Source organism: Oncorhynchus clarkii, chromosome 18 (assembly GCF_045791955.1).
Source record: "Oncorhynchus clarkii lewisi isolate Uvic-CL-2024 chromosome 18, UVic_Ocla_1.0, whole genome shotgun sequence".
NCBI lineage: Eukaryota > Metazoa > Chordata > Actinopteri > Salmoniformes > Salmonidae > Oncorhynchus > Oncorhynchus clarkii.
Window position 1 is genome coordinate 39,601,103 of NC_092164.1, and position 15,166 is coordinate 39,616,268.

A 15,166-nucleotide genomic window follows, 5' to 3' on the forward strand; every position below is an offset into this window, starting at 1 on the left:
TGTGTATTATGTGGGGTTCAGTAGTATTACAGAGTACAGAGGAAGAAAGGATTCCTTTCCAGTACCCGTCAGTGTGTTCCCTCCTTTGTAAGGAAGGTTCTTCACAGCGTCGATGACTGCTTCTTTGGTGGTGAAAGTGTTCAGGTGCCACTCAATCCTGGGATCACCACTATACTGGGCCAGACCTGTGCAAAGGGAATCAACACTCAGGGTAGCTTCTCTCAACACACAAACACACACTGTTACTGTACTGACAAGCATCTAATCATTTATTACCCAGATGAAACGCAGCAGCACAACGACACAGAAACTACAGTACCCGTGACTTGAGTGGGTGGGATAGAAAGGCTAATCATCTAATCATGAGCTCTTTAGCAACGCTGCTTTCTCATGCTTATAATTATAATGATGATGACAATGATAGGGAAACAATGTCACTGATGATGATAAAGAAACCAGTAAAATGACTCGCCTATCCGTGTCTTGTCAAACTCCACATGGAAGGCGCTAACCAGATTCTCCAGGAACATGCGGACCAGACGGAAATTTATCCGTCCGATACTCCATGATCCGTCCACCAGGATCACAATATCCGCTATGGCCGGGGTCTTACACATGAACTGCTCTGTAAGGGAAAAAGATACACAGACCAGATTATGTTTAAACCAACATACTAATGACAAAGCATTTAAACAATAGCCTAGATAAAACACAAGAATATACAACATACCACTACTGAGTGTAAAGGGGAAAGTAAGGTCACTGAAGAGAGCAACTTATCAAATAATGGTAAACTGAATCAAACAATAAATAATAAATAACTGAATCAAACAACAAAAAAAGCATTTGTAATTCTTTGAAGTGCAGCTTAGGTCCAAAGCATTTGTTTATTCAGTTTAATACATCCTCCCACGAAATTCCCTGAAGGGCAATTTAGTGTATAATTCATGCAAAAATAATGCTAGTGCTCATGAATACACCCAGTCAATGAAGAGAAAATAGGCCTTGATTAGGTGACATTTTATTTAGACACTCTATGCTACATAGCGTTTCACATAATAACATATCTCATTATGCCTCCTCTCACAATCTGTGCCGATCTATTAAAGTAGAGAGGCCTGTCATTAGACCATAAACAGACATGATGACAGCAATGTGCTGGATATTATCCTGATCCGACATACTCAGATAGCGTGAGTGAAAGCCATTGGAGCCAGAACTCTCTCTCTGTGTGGATTCAGAAGGTTTCTGCAGGATATGCACAAATCTGCATTGAATACTGTATGTATTTTAAGTTCAGGAAAGAAACTCTGACTTTCACAGTTCAGAAAACTGTCAGACTTTCAGAGTCTTATAGGAAATAATATACCCAGAATCAAGATTTTTTTTGTTGACAGTATATTTCTCCTATGCCAATTGTTGTGTGTGAGAATTGTGAAATTGGGTGACCAGCAAAGACACAGACAACTAGAATAGGGCAGCAGTTTATTGTTTAAAAGCAAAATACTGTAAAAGTAATCCAGCATTCCATCAGCCTTTATGGTGGATTACAATGATTGATTTCAGATTGTAAATTAGCTGTAGGTGGTATGTGCCACTTTTCCTATCGAGCGTTCAATGCACACAGCTGCAGTGGCACACAAATTCCGTCTGAGCTGAGCGGACCGATATCTTCTGGATGTTTTGCTCTACCTCTGGGGAGAGAGGATATACAGTATATAACATCAATGTAGAGATCATCACTTAAACAATATTTCAATCAAAAAGGTGTGGTTGGGTTCAAATCCATGCAAAAGATAAACATGCTGTACATTACTCTGTTGGTTGGAAAAGATAGAATATATCATTCAATAACCATCTTATCCCCCAGATGTCGAACAAATACTTATCAGGCTGGAACATTTTATGCAATCTAGGGTAGAACTGCATTTTTTAAGAGTTGTTTAATTAGCCATTGACAGAAACAGAGTGGTCTATCACTTCCTACAAGTCTATACCTTCCTGGAATTTCTGTTTCCAAACCAATCAATATCTCAGCATAATAGACCTTAGTAAAGGAAGGAAAACAAAAAAAGTGTTTTATGTGTGTCAACCTCATAAAATAACCTCCTGTTTCCTGAACATTTAATTGAAGGGCAGGGCACCATTTTGGAGTGAATGAAAGAGCATTGTCTGAGTGCCTTTAATAGCAGGGCAGCAAACATAGCCAGGTGAATAGACGGTGGGAAGATGGGGAGTGAGAGTAGAACAAGACATCTCTAGATGACATAGCACTACACTGAGTAGGTGTTACAACAGGTGGCTTCACATTCAAACCAGTTTTCCTGAATACACTATATATAAGAAAGTATTTGGACACCCTTTCAAATTAGCAGATTCGGTTATTTCAGCCACACCCGTTCCTGACATGTGTATAAAATCGAGCACTCAGCCATGCGATCTCCATAGACAGACAGTAGAATGGCCTTACTGAAGAGCTCAGTGACTTTCAACGTGGCACCATGATAGGATGCCACTTTTCCAAGAGAGGTATAGGAGGCAAGAGGGTGGAGAGAGTGGTAGACACTATACAGACAGGCGGATAGGAGAAGGACACTGAAAAGCAGAGGGGATAGTAAGAATGGAGAAAGGGAGAGGGTTGAAAGAGGGAGAGAGAGATTATTTTAGAACATAGCTATTAGTGGAGGACCTCAGGCGCTTGTGGATCTGATGGGTCACAGGGTCAACAGTCAAGGCCAAGCCGGGGTCAGGGTTAAGGCGACTGCGGTAATGCCTAGAGGGAGAGGGAGCCAAGAGTTCCCATTCCTCCATGTCAAAGCAGATCCATGCACCGCTCTCTCATCCGCATCCAGATTTATAATGTGTGCAATTTACAAACACAGAGGAGAGAAGTCACCATCGCCTCAAGATAAGGGCCTAACATTCCTCTCCAAAAACATGAAAGGGCAAAGTAGTTGTGTGCATCGGCTAGTAGCAGATTCCAAACGTATGTCCACTAGGCAGATAACCTCAAAGGTCAGCTCATTAATCTACAGTATGAACATGGCAGGGTTAAAGTGATCGATTAGTGAAAGCTACACGTGACAAAAGTGACACGTATGCACAGTACCAGTCAAAAGTTTGGACACACTTACTCATTCCAGGAATTTTTGTAGAATAATAGTGAAGACATCAAAACTATGAAATAACACTTATGGAATCATGTAGTTAACAAAAAAGTAGCTACCCTTTGCCTAGATGACAGTAGTCACATGGAATGCATTTCAAGTAACAGGTGTGACTTGTTAAAAGTTCATTTGTGGAATTTATTTTCTTCTTAATGCGATTGAGCCAATCAGTTGTGTTGTGACATGGTAGGGGTGGTATACAGAAGATAGCCCTATTTGGTAAAAGACCAAGTCCATATTATGGCAATAACAGCTCAAATAAGCAAAGAGAAATGACAGTCCATCATTACTTTAAGACATGAAGGTCAGTCAATCTGGAAAATTTCAAGAACTTTGAAAGTTTCTTCTTCAAGTGTAGTCACAAAAACCATCAAGCGCTATGATGAAACTGGCTCTCATGTAGCCCAAATAAATGCTTCACAGATGCTTCACAAATAAATGCTTCACAAGTAACAGACACATCTCAACATCAACTGTTCAGAAGAGACTGCGTGAATCAGGCCTTCATGGTTGAATTGCTGCAAAGAAACCACTACTAAAGGACACCAGAAGAAGAGACTTGCTTGGGCCAAGAAACATGAGCAATGGACATTAGACTGGTAGAAATATGTCCTTTTGTCTGATGAGTCCAAATTTGAGAGTTGGTGAACGGATGATCTCTGCTTGTGTAGTTCCCACCGTGAAGCATGGAGGAGGACGTGTGATGGTGTGGGGGTGCTTTGCTGGTGACACTGTTGGTGACTTATTTAGAATTCAAGGCACACTTAACCAACATGTCTACCACAGCTTTCTGCAGCCATACGCCATCACATCTGGTTTGCACTTAGTGGGACTATCATTTGTTTTTCAACAGGACAATGACCCAACACACCTCCAGGCTGTGTAAGGGCTATTTGACCAAGAAGGAGAGTGATGGAGTGCCGCATCAGATGACCTGACCTCCACAATCAACAGACCTCCTCCCAATTGAGATGGGTTGGGATGAGTTGTTGCGCAGAGTGAAGAAAAAACAGCCAACAAGTGCTCAGCATACGTGGGAACTCCTTCAAGACTGTTGAAAAAGCATCCCTCGTGAAGCTGCTTGAGAGAATGTCAAGAGTGTGCAAAGCTGTCATCAAGACAAAGGGTGGCAACTTTGAAGAATATCAAATATAAAATCTATTCTGGATTTGTTTAACACTTTTTTTTGGTTACTACACGATTCCTTCCGTATGCGCTATTTCATAGTTTTGATGTCTTCACTATTATTCTACAATGTTGAAAATAGGGAGTCCCATAGGGCAGCGCACACTTGGCCCAGCTTCGTCCGCGTTTGGCAGGGGTAGGCCGTCACTGTAAATAAGAATTTGTTCTTAACTGACTTGCCTAGTTAAATAAAGGTTCAATAAAAAAAATGAGTAGGTGTGTCCAAACTTTTGACTGGTACTGTATATACACACACATACTCACTTATTCCTATACACTCAGTGTACAAACCATTAGGAACACCTGACCTTTCCATGACATAGCTTTCAACTGGATTCAAATGGTCAATCTATGACGCCTTGTTAATTCCACTTAAATCAGAGAAGATGATGGGGAGGAGACAGGTTTAAGAAGGACTTTTAAGCCTTAAGACAATTGAATGGGTGAATGCAAGACAAAAGATTGAAGTGCCTTTGAACGGGGTATGGTAGTAGGTGCCAGACACATCTATTTGATCGTGCCAAGAACTGCAACGCTGCTGTCGACAGTTTCCCGTGTGTATAAAGGATGGTCCACCACTCAAAGGACATCCAGCCAACTTGACACAACTGTGGGAAGCATTGAAGTCAGCATGGGCCAGCTGTCACAATGTTGAAGGTAAGTCAGGTGCAGGAGAGCAGAGATGGGTGATAACAGGCACACTTTATTCAATTTACGCAACTACTCCAAACAAACTAGCTCCCTCTGACAATAATACATGTGATCAGCCAGTGGTCCCTCTGACAATAATACATGTGATTAGCCAGTGGTCCCTCTGACAATAATACATGTGATTAGCCAGTGGTCCCTCTGACAATAATACATGTGATTAGCCAGTGGTCCCTCTGACAATAATACATGTGATTAGCCAGTGGAGCTCCACACCAGCCCTCCTACCCCAGTGGCAAATCTAAGCCTAATAATCTCATAGGGTTGACATTATTCACAGGAGCTGTCTCCGAGGAGCTCTACCATACAGTAGAATGATGATGAAATAATGCAGAATAAACTACACTAAACAAAAATATAAAAGCAACGTTTAAAATGTAGGTCCCATGTTTCATGAGCTGAAGCAAAAGATCCCAGACATTTTCCAAACGCACATTTGGAAAATGTATTTCTCTCTGTTTACATCCCTGTTAGTGAGCATTTCTCCATTGCCAAGATAATCTATCAACATGACAGGTGTGGAATAGCAAGAAGCTGATTAAACAGCATGATCATTACACATGTGCACCTTGTGCTGGTGACAATAAAAGGCCACTCTAAAATGTGCAGTTTTACGTCTCAAATTTTGAGGGGAGCGTTCAATTGGCATTCTGACTGCAGGAATGTCCACCAAAGCTGTTGCCAGAGAATCAAATGTTTATTTCTCTACCATAAACTGCGTCCAACGTCTTTTAGAGAATTTGTCAGTACGTCCAACCGGCCTGACAATCGCAGAGTACGTGTATGGCGTTGTGTAGGTGAGCGGTTTGCTGACATCAACGTTGTGAACAGAGTACCTCATGGTGGCAGTAGGGTTATGGTATGGGCAGGCATAAGCTCTGGAGCGACGTGTACAACAGCGTGTTCCAGTTCCCGCCAATATCCACCAACTTCGCACAGTCATTGAAGAGGAGAAGGACAACATTCTACAAGCCACAATCAACAGGCTGATCAACTCTATGTGAAGGAGATGTGTTGCGCTGCATGAGGCAAATGGTAGTCACACTAGATACTGACTGGTTTTCTGATCCACGTCCCTACCTTCCTTTTAAAGGTATCTGTGACCAACAGATGCACATCTGTATTCCCAGTCATGTGAAATCCATAGATTAGGGCCTAATTAATTGATTTCAGTTGACTGATTTCCTTATATGAACTGTAACTCAGTACAATCTTTGAAATTGTTGCATGTTGCATTTATATTTTTGTTCAGTACATAAGGAGGAACCTCCATGCTTTCCTCCCACAGGCATCTCACAGACTACAGTAGAACCAATAATACAAGCCTCAATATAGCAATGCTAGTTTTCTCTTAATGTTATTCTAGTATATGGAATATGTGGCTGAAATATGTAAGGCATTAGATATGAGCAGTGCCTTATTAATAGTGATCGAATGGTGTATGGTTCATCTTTACGGTTCTTACTGGTCCATTGATATCAGATTATGATTGGTCTCTGGCATTCATAATTCTCTAGGGGATCCAGGTGGATTTTTCCTCATGCATTTATCTGAAAACAACGCAGGTATAGGCTAATGTTTTTCGATGGGTAACTTGAAAAGAATCGACTTAAAATCCTCGGCCTTATGAAGGATGTTGTGACAGAAGAATCTCCCTATTCTCCAATAAAATCCTAAATGTGTCTATAGAATGTATGGCCTTCTGTCTGCATATTTTCCACCGTACTTTCTCATACCATAAGCTTATGAAGCTTATGAAGATGTTTAAGCTAAGAGGCCACTCCCAGTGACTGATGGGACTACAGCGACTGGGGCAGAGTGGAACAGGTAAAGCCTCACCTCTGGGCATTGGCTTTGTGACTGTGAGGCGATGCAGCATATGAAGAAAGGGCTGCGCTGTCAACCAAGCGAGGATGTTACTCGTTTATCTGTCAGCCCCATACGGTAGAGAACCGAACAATGAGCAGACAATGTGACAACGTTCAGACGTTGTCGTGGGAACCCGGGGGAAATTACTGTAAGTCAAACTTGTCCTGTGAATATTCAAATGCACTTCTGTCGCTAGAAACAATTAACCACAGACTGGAGGAGTTGGGTGATGTGACAGCCACACTGACTCACACAACATCCTGGCAGGTGTTTGTGTGACATCTCAGAAAGTGTACACTCCCTCACTCACCCAAAACCAAAACCAATAACAACAAAGGAAACATCAACATTTTTTCATAAGAAAACTGACATCAAAAGTTCAAGCCTCAGAGGCTAAACACATCCACCTAATGAATGATGCTGGTCAACAGAGGCCCATTCCCTCGGGCAATATGGACGTGATCACGTGGCATCTTTTCTCTGGATGGGGTTGACTAGGTGACTTTAAAACGTGTGCCCGCCTAACTGCCTGAGAGCATCCGTCACCTGTCACATTCCTAACCCTTCTATTTCTACTTGGGACTCCAAATGACTCTGTCTGAATGTCAAGTTCCATTAATGAAGCTTTTTCTCCACGCTTCATAACTCAGTAAAGCCTGCACTTGCATTAATGGAATGCCAGACTCTCAGTCTAGGCCACAGCACTATTTTGCTCACTTTCAATTTGGCTTTATCAACAGTGGATCCGTCTGCGATGAGGCATGCTCTGTTGATTCATCGTTCATCGTGATTTGTAGCATGGGGAAATGGCATTGCGTTGAGTTGTTTGTTGATTGCTCATTTTGTACATAATGTATCCGGTAAGTTCGCTGTGGTCTGTATATGCATCAGCTAAAGCAGGGATGGGCAACTGATGGACCGCGGACCACTTTTTTTTTGTTGGCCTGCAGATCAATGGTAGAATACACAAGGTGCCATTTGGAAATTTGGTTGTGCATCAGCAGTTTCTCTTGTTATGTCAGTCAATGACAGTCACTCAATTAGCCCATGTCAGCTAACATTATTTTTATTGGAATGTTAGTCTAGCGACCAGCTATCTAAATCATGGTCGAATGATTGACCTGGGGGCCACCATTGATCATCAGATATCATGTTAAAAAAGGGAAACATTTGTCTCTACCCTTTGGCAAAAAGTGAAGAATTGCAGGAAATTAGCTGTAAAGTTGCGAATTTATCGCTCCAGCTCATGACAAAATGAGTAGAATTGCATGAAATTAGTTAACACGGGCCCCCAAAAGGCTAGGGCCGACTCTGACTGCATGTGTGGGTATGGATGTGGGTACGCAGCCCCTCATGATGAGTCCGATTTGCTGTGTCCTCCACCCCCATCAAAGTTGTCCATCCCTGAGCTAGAGCCATGTATAGTAAATGGGTTCCTTTCACCACAAGCTGACAGACCGAGCCAGCCAGGTGAATTTCTTTTGCAATGAAACTGTTATAAAACCTGTTATAATACCAACAAATGAATGACATAATACCTGTCACTCAATAGGAAGCAGTATCCCAAGAGTCCAGCATAAAAGTTGCAATGCTCCATTTGTCCAACAAATTATTTCCATTTCATAACAGTGTTTCCTGCGTGTCTTACATGAACAGCACTACGGCTGAAGATCAAAAGTACTATACAGTCTGTTACCAAACTAATTAATTACAGGGAATTGTGTGTCTTTGACACTGAACAGAGAATTCCAACAGTTACATGACTTCAGCCTTAAAAAAAAACATGCCTGTGTCCATGGTTACAGAAATACAGTGAGGGAAAAAGTATTTGATTCCCTGCTGATTTTGTACGTTTGCCCACTGACAACGAAATGATCAGTCTATAATTTTAATGGTAGGTTTATTTCAACAGTGAGAGACAGAATAACAATAAAAAAATCCAGAAAAACTCTGCAAAACATGACTTAGTACTTGGTGAAAACCCTTGTTGGCAATCACAGAGGTCAGACGTTTCTTGTAGTTGGCCAACAGGTTTGCACACATCTCAGGAGGGATTTTGTCCCACTCCTCTTTGCAGATCTTCTCCAAGTCATTAAGGTTTCGAGGCTGACGTTTGGCAACTCAAACCTTCAGCTCCCTCCACAGATTTTCTATGGGATTAAGGTCTGGAGACTGGCTAGGCCACTCAAGGACCTTAATGTGCTTCTTCTTGAGCAACTCCTTTGTTGCCTTGGTTGTGTGTTTTGGGTCCTTTTCAATGCCCTGGCTGAGGGAAGGAGGTTCTCACCCAAGATTTGACGGTACATGGCCCCGTCCATCGTCCCTTTGATGTGGTGAAGATGTCCTGTCCCCTTAGCAGAAAAACAGCCCCAAAGCATAATGTTTGAAGGTGGGGATGGTATTCTTGGGGTCATAGGCAGCATTCCTCTTCCTTCAAACACTGCGAGTTGAGTTGATGCCAAAGAGCTCCATTTTGGTCTCATCTGACCACAACACTTTTCACCCAGTTGTCCTCTGAATCATTCAGATGTTCATTGGCAAACTTCAGACGGGCATGTATATGTGCTTTCTTGAGCAGGGGGACCTTGCGGGCGCTGCAGGATTTCAGTCCTTCACGGCGTAGTGTGTTACCAATTGTTTTCTTGGTGACTATGGTCCCAGCTGCCTTGAGATCATTGACAAGATCCTCCCGTGTAGTTCTGGGCTGATTCCTCACCGTTCTCATGATCATTGCAACTCCACGAGGTGAGATCTTGCATGGAACCCCAGGCAGGGGGAGATTGACAGTTCTTTTGTGTTTCTTCCATTTGCGAATAATCGCACCAACTGTTGTCACCTTCTCACCAAGCTGCTTGGCGATGGTCTTGTAGCCCATTCTAGCCTTGTGTAGGTCTACAATCTTGTCCCTGACATCCTTGGAGAGTTCTTTGGCCTTGGCCATGCTGGAGAGTTTGGAATCTTCTGTGGACAGGTGTCTTTTATACAGGTAACAAACTGAGATTAGGAGCACTCCCTTTAAGAGTGTGCTCCTAATCTCAGCTCGTTACCTGCATAAAAGACATCTGGGAGCCAGAAATCTTTCTGACTGAGAGGGGGTCAAATACTTATTTCCCTCATTAAAATGCAAATCAATTTATAACATTATAGCATTTGACATGCGTTTTTCTGGATTTTTTTGTTGTTATTCTGTCTCTCACTGTTCAAATAAACCTACCATTAAAATTATAGATGGATCATTTCTTTGTCAGTGGGCAAAATCAGCAGGGGATCAAATACTATTTTCCCTCACTGTACCTCAGTGATGTCTTATGTCTTGTGAAAATACTGTGTTTTCAAGACACCCAAGAGGATTAGGAAAGTTAGCCATTCTTCAAAACACTAGTTTGCACCTGTTATTGCTGAAATTGTGCTGTTTTACAAGGCAAATTGTCACATTTTCATTCACTACTGCACAGATATTTAATCGCATCTTAATCAACAAAAAAGCTAAATAACAACCTCCTCCTTCGCTAAACAGCCTCAAAAGACACCACTACCATAACATCTTCTGCCCCCATCTCTTAGCTGTTATTCATGAGCCTAGAGAGAACCTCTCTGTCCTCTAAGAAGCCCTGCTCGTAGGCTACTACAGACCACTAAATGTCTTCTATGCTTAAAATATAACGTGTGGTTCCTGGGGGCGACACTACAGCGCGTTAGGGTTCCCTGAAGAGTGGGGGGAATCAGGAGCAAGCTGTGATTTCATTATCTCGCCGGCCTCTCCGGATACAGTCCAATTACCTCCGTGTGAACAAATGACCATGTAATTAAAGTTAAACAAATGGGTCATGTCATCGCAGCGTAATACTGTCTGGCAGCACCACCTCCCCAACCACCTGCTAGTTAAGGGACATTGAGGAAGCGTAATATCCTCCTTGACCCCCAAGCGACAGGGCGGATGATAAGCTAATGCTATCTGCGCTAACTTGAGCAGGTAGCAGTGTAGCCAGCGGGAACTGAAAGCAGTCTAGCTGAAAGGTAAAGGATATGGTCTGGTACTGGTTGTGGTTATTGGTTCAGATGTACTGGTAACTGCTTATGCCGCTGCATATAGAATATACCTAAAAGCTGGAAGGACAAACATAAACTGGAAAGAAATGAAAAGACGTTAAGTAATGCCTATGATAATGTTATGGCAGTGTAATATACCACATGGCACACGCCCATACCCATATACTCATCTAGAGCCAAAAGGGGCTAAAAATCAACGTGTCATACATAAACTATGCCATTTTATCCCTTCACCGACTGACACCAATTACTTTTCGCTCAAAAATGTGTCAATCAACCATGAGCCTCGGATCCCAAACACCGGCCACTGCACAACATAAGCTCTGCCATGGCGATGCATGAGTCATCCGGCCTTAATTACCTATATGTGTCCCTTATGACACCACCACCACCTCCGGAAGCGCCGACTCTGCCGAGCACGGCCCCAGCAACTTCAATTAGTGCATAAATATAGGGGCCTAATATCCTTCCTGGGCCCAGTTCAGAGAGGGTAGGCGTGGAGGTAAGTGCTAGGTTGTGTGGGACTGAGGCATCTGCCAGGCCTTGGGCACACCTTTATGCCCTCTGGTATATCTGCACACCCAGGCAGGCAGGGAGCTACAGGGGGTTTACTTAGCAAGCCTGGAGCCGTCCAAGAATGGGCCCCGTGATAACATAGCAAAGGTATTCTGCAAGTGTGGGCAAGGAGATAGCTGTCTGTGTCAACTGTCTACATGCAATGGAGAGAGAGAGGGAGAGTGGAGAGAGAGAGAGGGCGAGAGAGAAGGAGGAAGGGAAAAAAGAGAGAAACAGTGAGGAGGAAGAAATTAGAGCTTGACAGGGAAAGAAAGAGTTTGGAGAAAGAAAGAAGATAGAGAGTGAAGGAGAAAGAAAAGCCGCATCATTATATCCAAGTTATTTTCCCCTTCTGTCTTTTACTCATAGGCAATTTGAGCATTTTAAGAGACGGCAGGTGATCCATCGCAGACCTCAAAGCACCACAGGGATCCTTACACCACACTCCATAACTGCAAAACACTTTTTGACACCTCAGCCAAATCATAGCTCTTTATGCCAGAAGCACAGACGATCCAAGTCACCATGAAACACAGACTCCACAGGAGTTTCATAAACACTGTTACTATCTTTGTCTGAAAACAAACTCCTAAATCTACCACTAATAGCCTGTTTCATCCCACCAACAGCTTTTACTATCACAGTTTTTTTGTTTTTTTAATTTAAAAAATATTGACACTGGTTACAGACAAGGAGCAATACTGTGGCAGACACTTTGAGATCAATCCTTTGTAAATAATCAATATTTAGTCCCCAGGTCTCTTTTATCTGTTTGAACTCAACTGGAAGGGTGTGTTAAAATACCTCTGCAACTATTGCATACATAACCTTTACCCTGACAGATGTTATTTCAGTTGGGGCTGAATCTTCCTATACAGTATTAGCCCTGAGACATAAATGTAGACTCCTATAACATTACAGCTTTGTATCAGTGTCATGATGACTGGTTTTAAACTTTGTCATTCCAGTTTTTAGATCCTGGCCGATCGTTTACCATAACAGATTTATAACAACTTCATGCTCATTTTAAAAGGAAAACAGTTTAAGGCTTACCTTGGTTTTACGGAACACAGCAATCACAAGTAGATCATTGCTCCAAAATGCTTCAATATCCAGTGCTTTTGGTTTAATCAGATCCTCTCCGGCTCTGTCTGTTTCAGGACCACAAGACAGTGTCTGTGGTACCTCTGGTGTCTTGGAGTCCGATTACAAGTTTTGTTTACTGGGATCCAATGTAGACTTACTTTGTGACAATTTCCAGCCCTGGAATTTCCTTCAAAGTCCACTTGAAATGAAGCACATTGCAGTTGTTGCTCCAATGAGTGAGTGGGAATGAGGATCACATTCAAGGCCTTTCTTCTTCAGAAAAGTTTGAACAAAAACATCACACGGGCAATGTTTTCTAATTGTCGCATCCACTCCCAATGAAAAATGTACAGCTGTTCACTCCACCACCAGGTATAGCCTCAGCACCAACCAAGAGCCCTTTGGAGCTTCAACTTACCTGTGTGTCTTCAAGCTAATCTTCTCCATGTTGATTTCTTGGTTGATTTGAAGACTGAGCCATGGCAATTTCCAGATTTCAGGTTGGTCACTCATACATCCCATACTTACCTTCAGATATCTCATTGTTCTCCTCTGTGACACTGGTGTCTTTCTGGTTTTTGGGGCGTACATTCTGGGGCTGTACGTTCTTAACGTCAGGCTCTGAAAGTTGGGCTGAAACAAACCAAACACAGTTCCATTGACACATACCGTAGAATACATTTTGTCAGCTATTACCTTTTGATTGAACAAGTTCATGAAATCATAGAATAGGTTGTAAAAGGTCTAAGGCTCTTCTCACCCTCAAATGTTCCTAGAAGTGGCTTGCTCTCCTGAGCACCTTTCACAGCAGTGACCTTGACTGTGTATAACTGTCTGGGGTCAAAGTCTATGATCACTTTGGCTTCCTTCTTTGTCACCTCTAGTTCAGTCACCTCTGCATCTGGAATTGGGAGAAAGTAACAAACAAGACCAATCTTTGTAAATATTAATGAAATTGTTTTCACTTGTGTTCTGATTGTTTATTAAATACATTCTATTGAAAATTAGTTTACCATAATAAAAATATACTTTTTGGGATATTTGGACTATTTTGAAATCTCCTTTTCAGGTGGAATGTCAGGAATGACATTTGATGTTGCAATGAAGAATACCACTGGATACGGCAGTAAATGAACGGCAGCGGCTCAGCGGCTGCTGCAGGAGAAGTAAAGTGAGGCCTGTTCCAACACACCTGAATTACTTCAAGAAGCAGTATGCACAGTACATGGAGACACTCAGTTGGACTCACTCCACTGTCTCTCTCTTCAAAAACAACTTAACAGGGCTGCGTGAAAACAGGAGAGAACACACTCCCCGTGTAGCCTACTGATTCTAAATCAATTCATATAAATCGAGCCTGGCAGACCATTGAAGCACTTAAGGGAATGTGGCTAAAATGTACTATTTATGCATTGACCTTAGGTTTCATCCTTCATGTTTTGCATATCAGAACAGAACTACGGAATTACAATTATCCTGACATTTAACACTCGTCTTTAACTGCGTTCACTGTCACGTACAGTTCCTCCTTTGTTACTATTTTGATATAGCTGCTAAGCATGGCCCGAAGGCAACATGTTGCAAATGGAGGTGTGTAGGCATGTTGTAGAAATGGGGGTGCCAAGTCCTGTCAGGTCTTGCTTAAAGATGATGCGCCCATCATAGGTCATTCACAGGTATTATGGAGGCCTCATCTGACACAACTGGACCTTAGGACGCACCCCTATGAATGACTCAAACAATCTTGACCAATACTTCCGAATGTACCGCAGAATACTTGAAAAGCACTGATATTGTCTTTTTCAGAAAAATGTCTGTGTTGATACAGCACACTCGGTATATATTTATATTTGAGACATTTTGCAGATGCTCTTATCCAGAGCGACTTACAGTTAGTGCATTTATCTTAAGATTGCTAGGTGGGACAACCACATATCACAGGCATAAAAATGTACATTTTCCTCAATAACGTAGCTATCAGTAGAGTCAGAGATAGTGGGGGGGGGGTGGGGGGGGTGAAGGCTGTTTTTATGTCCTGCCCAATGCATTCTCCAAATAGTCAAATAGAAGGCGAGGCGGATTATTTAAGATATTGTTTGAAGAGGTAGGGTTTCAGATGTTTTCGGAAGATGGGAAGGGACTCTGCTGTCCTAACTTCAGGGGGAAGCTGGTTCTACCACAGAGAAGAGCTTGGACTGTGCTGAGCGGGAGCTGCACTTCCGTTTGGGTGGGAGGGCCAAGAGACCTGATGTGGCAGAACGGAATGCTCGGGTTGGGGTGTTGGGTTTGAGCATAGCCTGAAGGTAGGGAGGGGCAGTTCCTTTTGCTGTTCCGTAGGTAAACACCATGGTATTGTGGTGGATGCGAGCTTCAACTGGAAGCCAGTGGAGTGTGCGGAGGAGCGGGGTGACATGAGAGAACTAGGGAAGGTTGAAAACCAGGCAGGCTGCTGCGTTCTGGATAAGTTGCAGGGGTTTTATGGCACAGCAGGGAGCCCAGCCAACAGCGAGTTGCAGGAGCCCATATGGGAGAGGACACGCTTCCTG

At 42.7% G+C, this 15,166-nt stretch overlaps 1 protein-coding gene across 1 annotated transcript in view; it reads right to left on the reverse strand.

The window, feature by feature from the left end:
* Positions 1-15,166, reverse strand: part of LOC139373473 (collagen alpha-1(XIV) chain-like) — an 88,077-nt gene that overhangs the window by 59,356 nt on the left and 13,555 nt on the right. Inside the window, exons 4-7 of the mRNA XM_071114029.1 lie at positions 13,381-13,521; positions 13,149-13,253; positions 473-625; positions 66-185 (exon numbers count right to left, since the gene is read on the reverse strand). Coding sequence (XP_070970130.1) covers positions 66-185; positions 473-625; positions 13,149-13,253; positions 13,381-13,521 — 519 coding nt within the window. The remainder of the gene's footprint in view (positions 1-65; positions 186-472; positions 626-13,148; positions 13,254-13,380; positions 13,522-15,166) is intronic.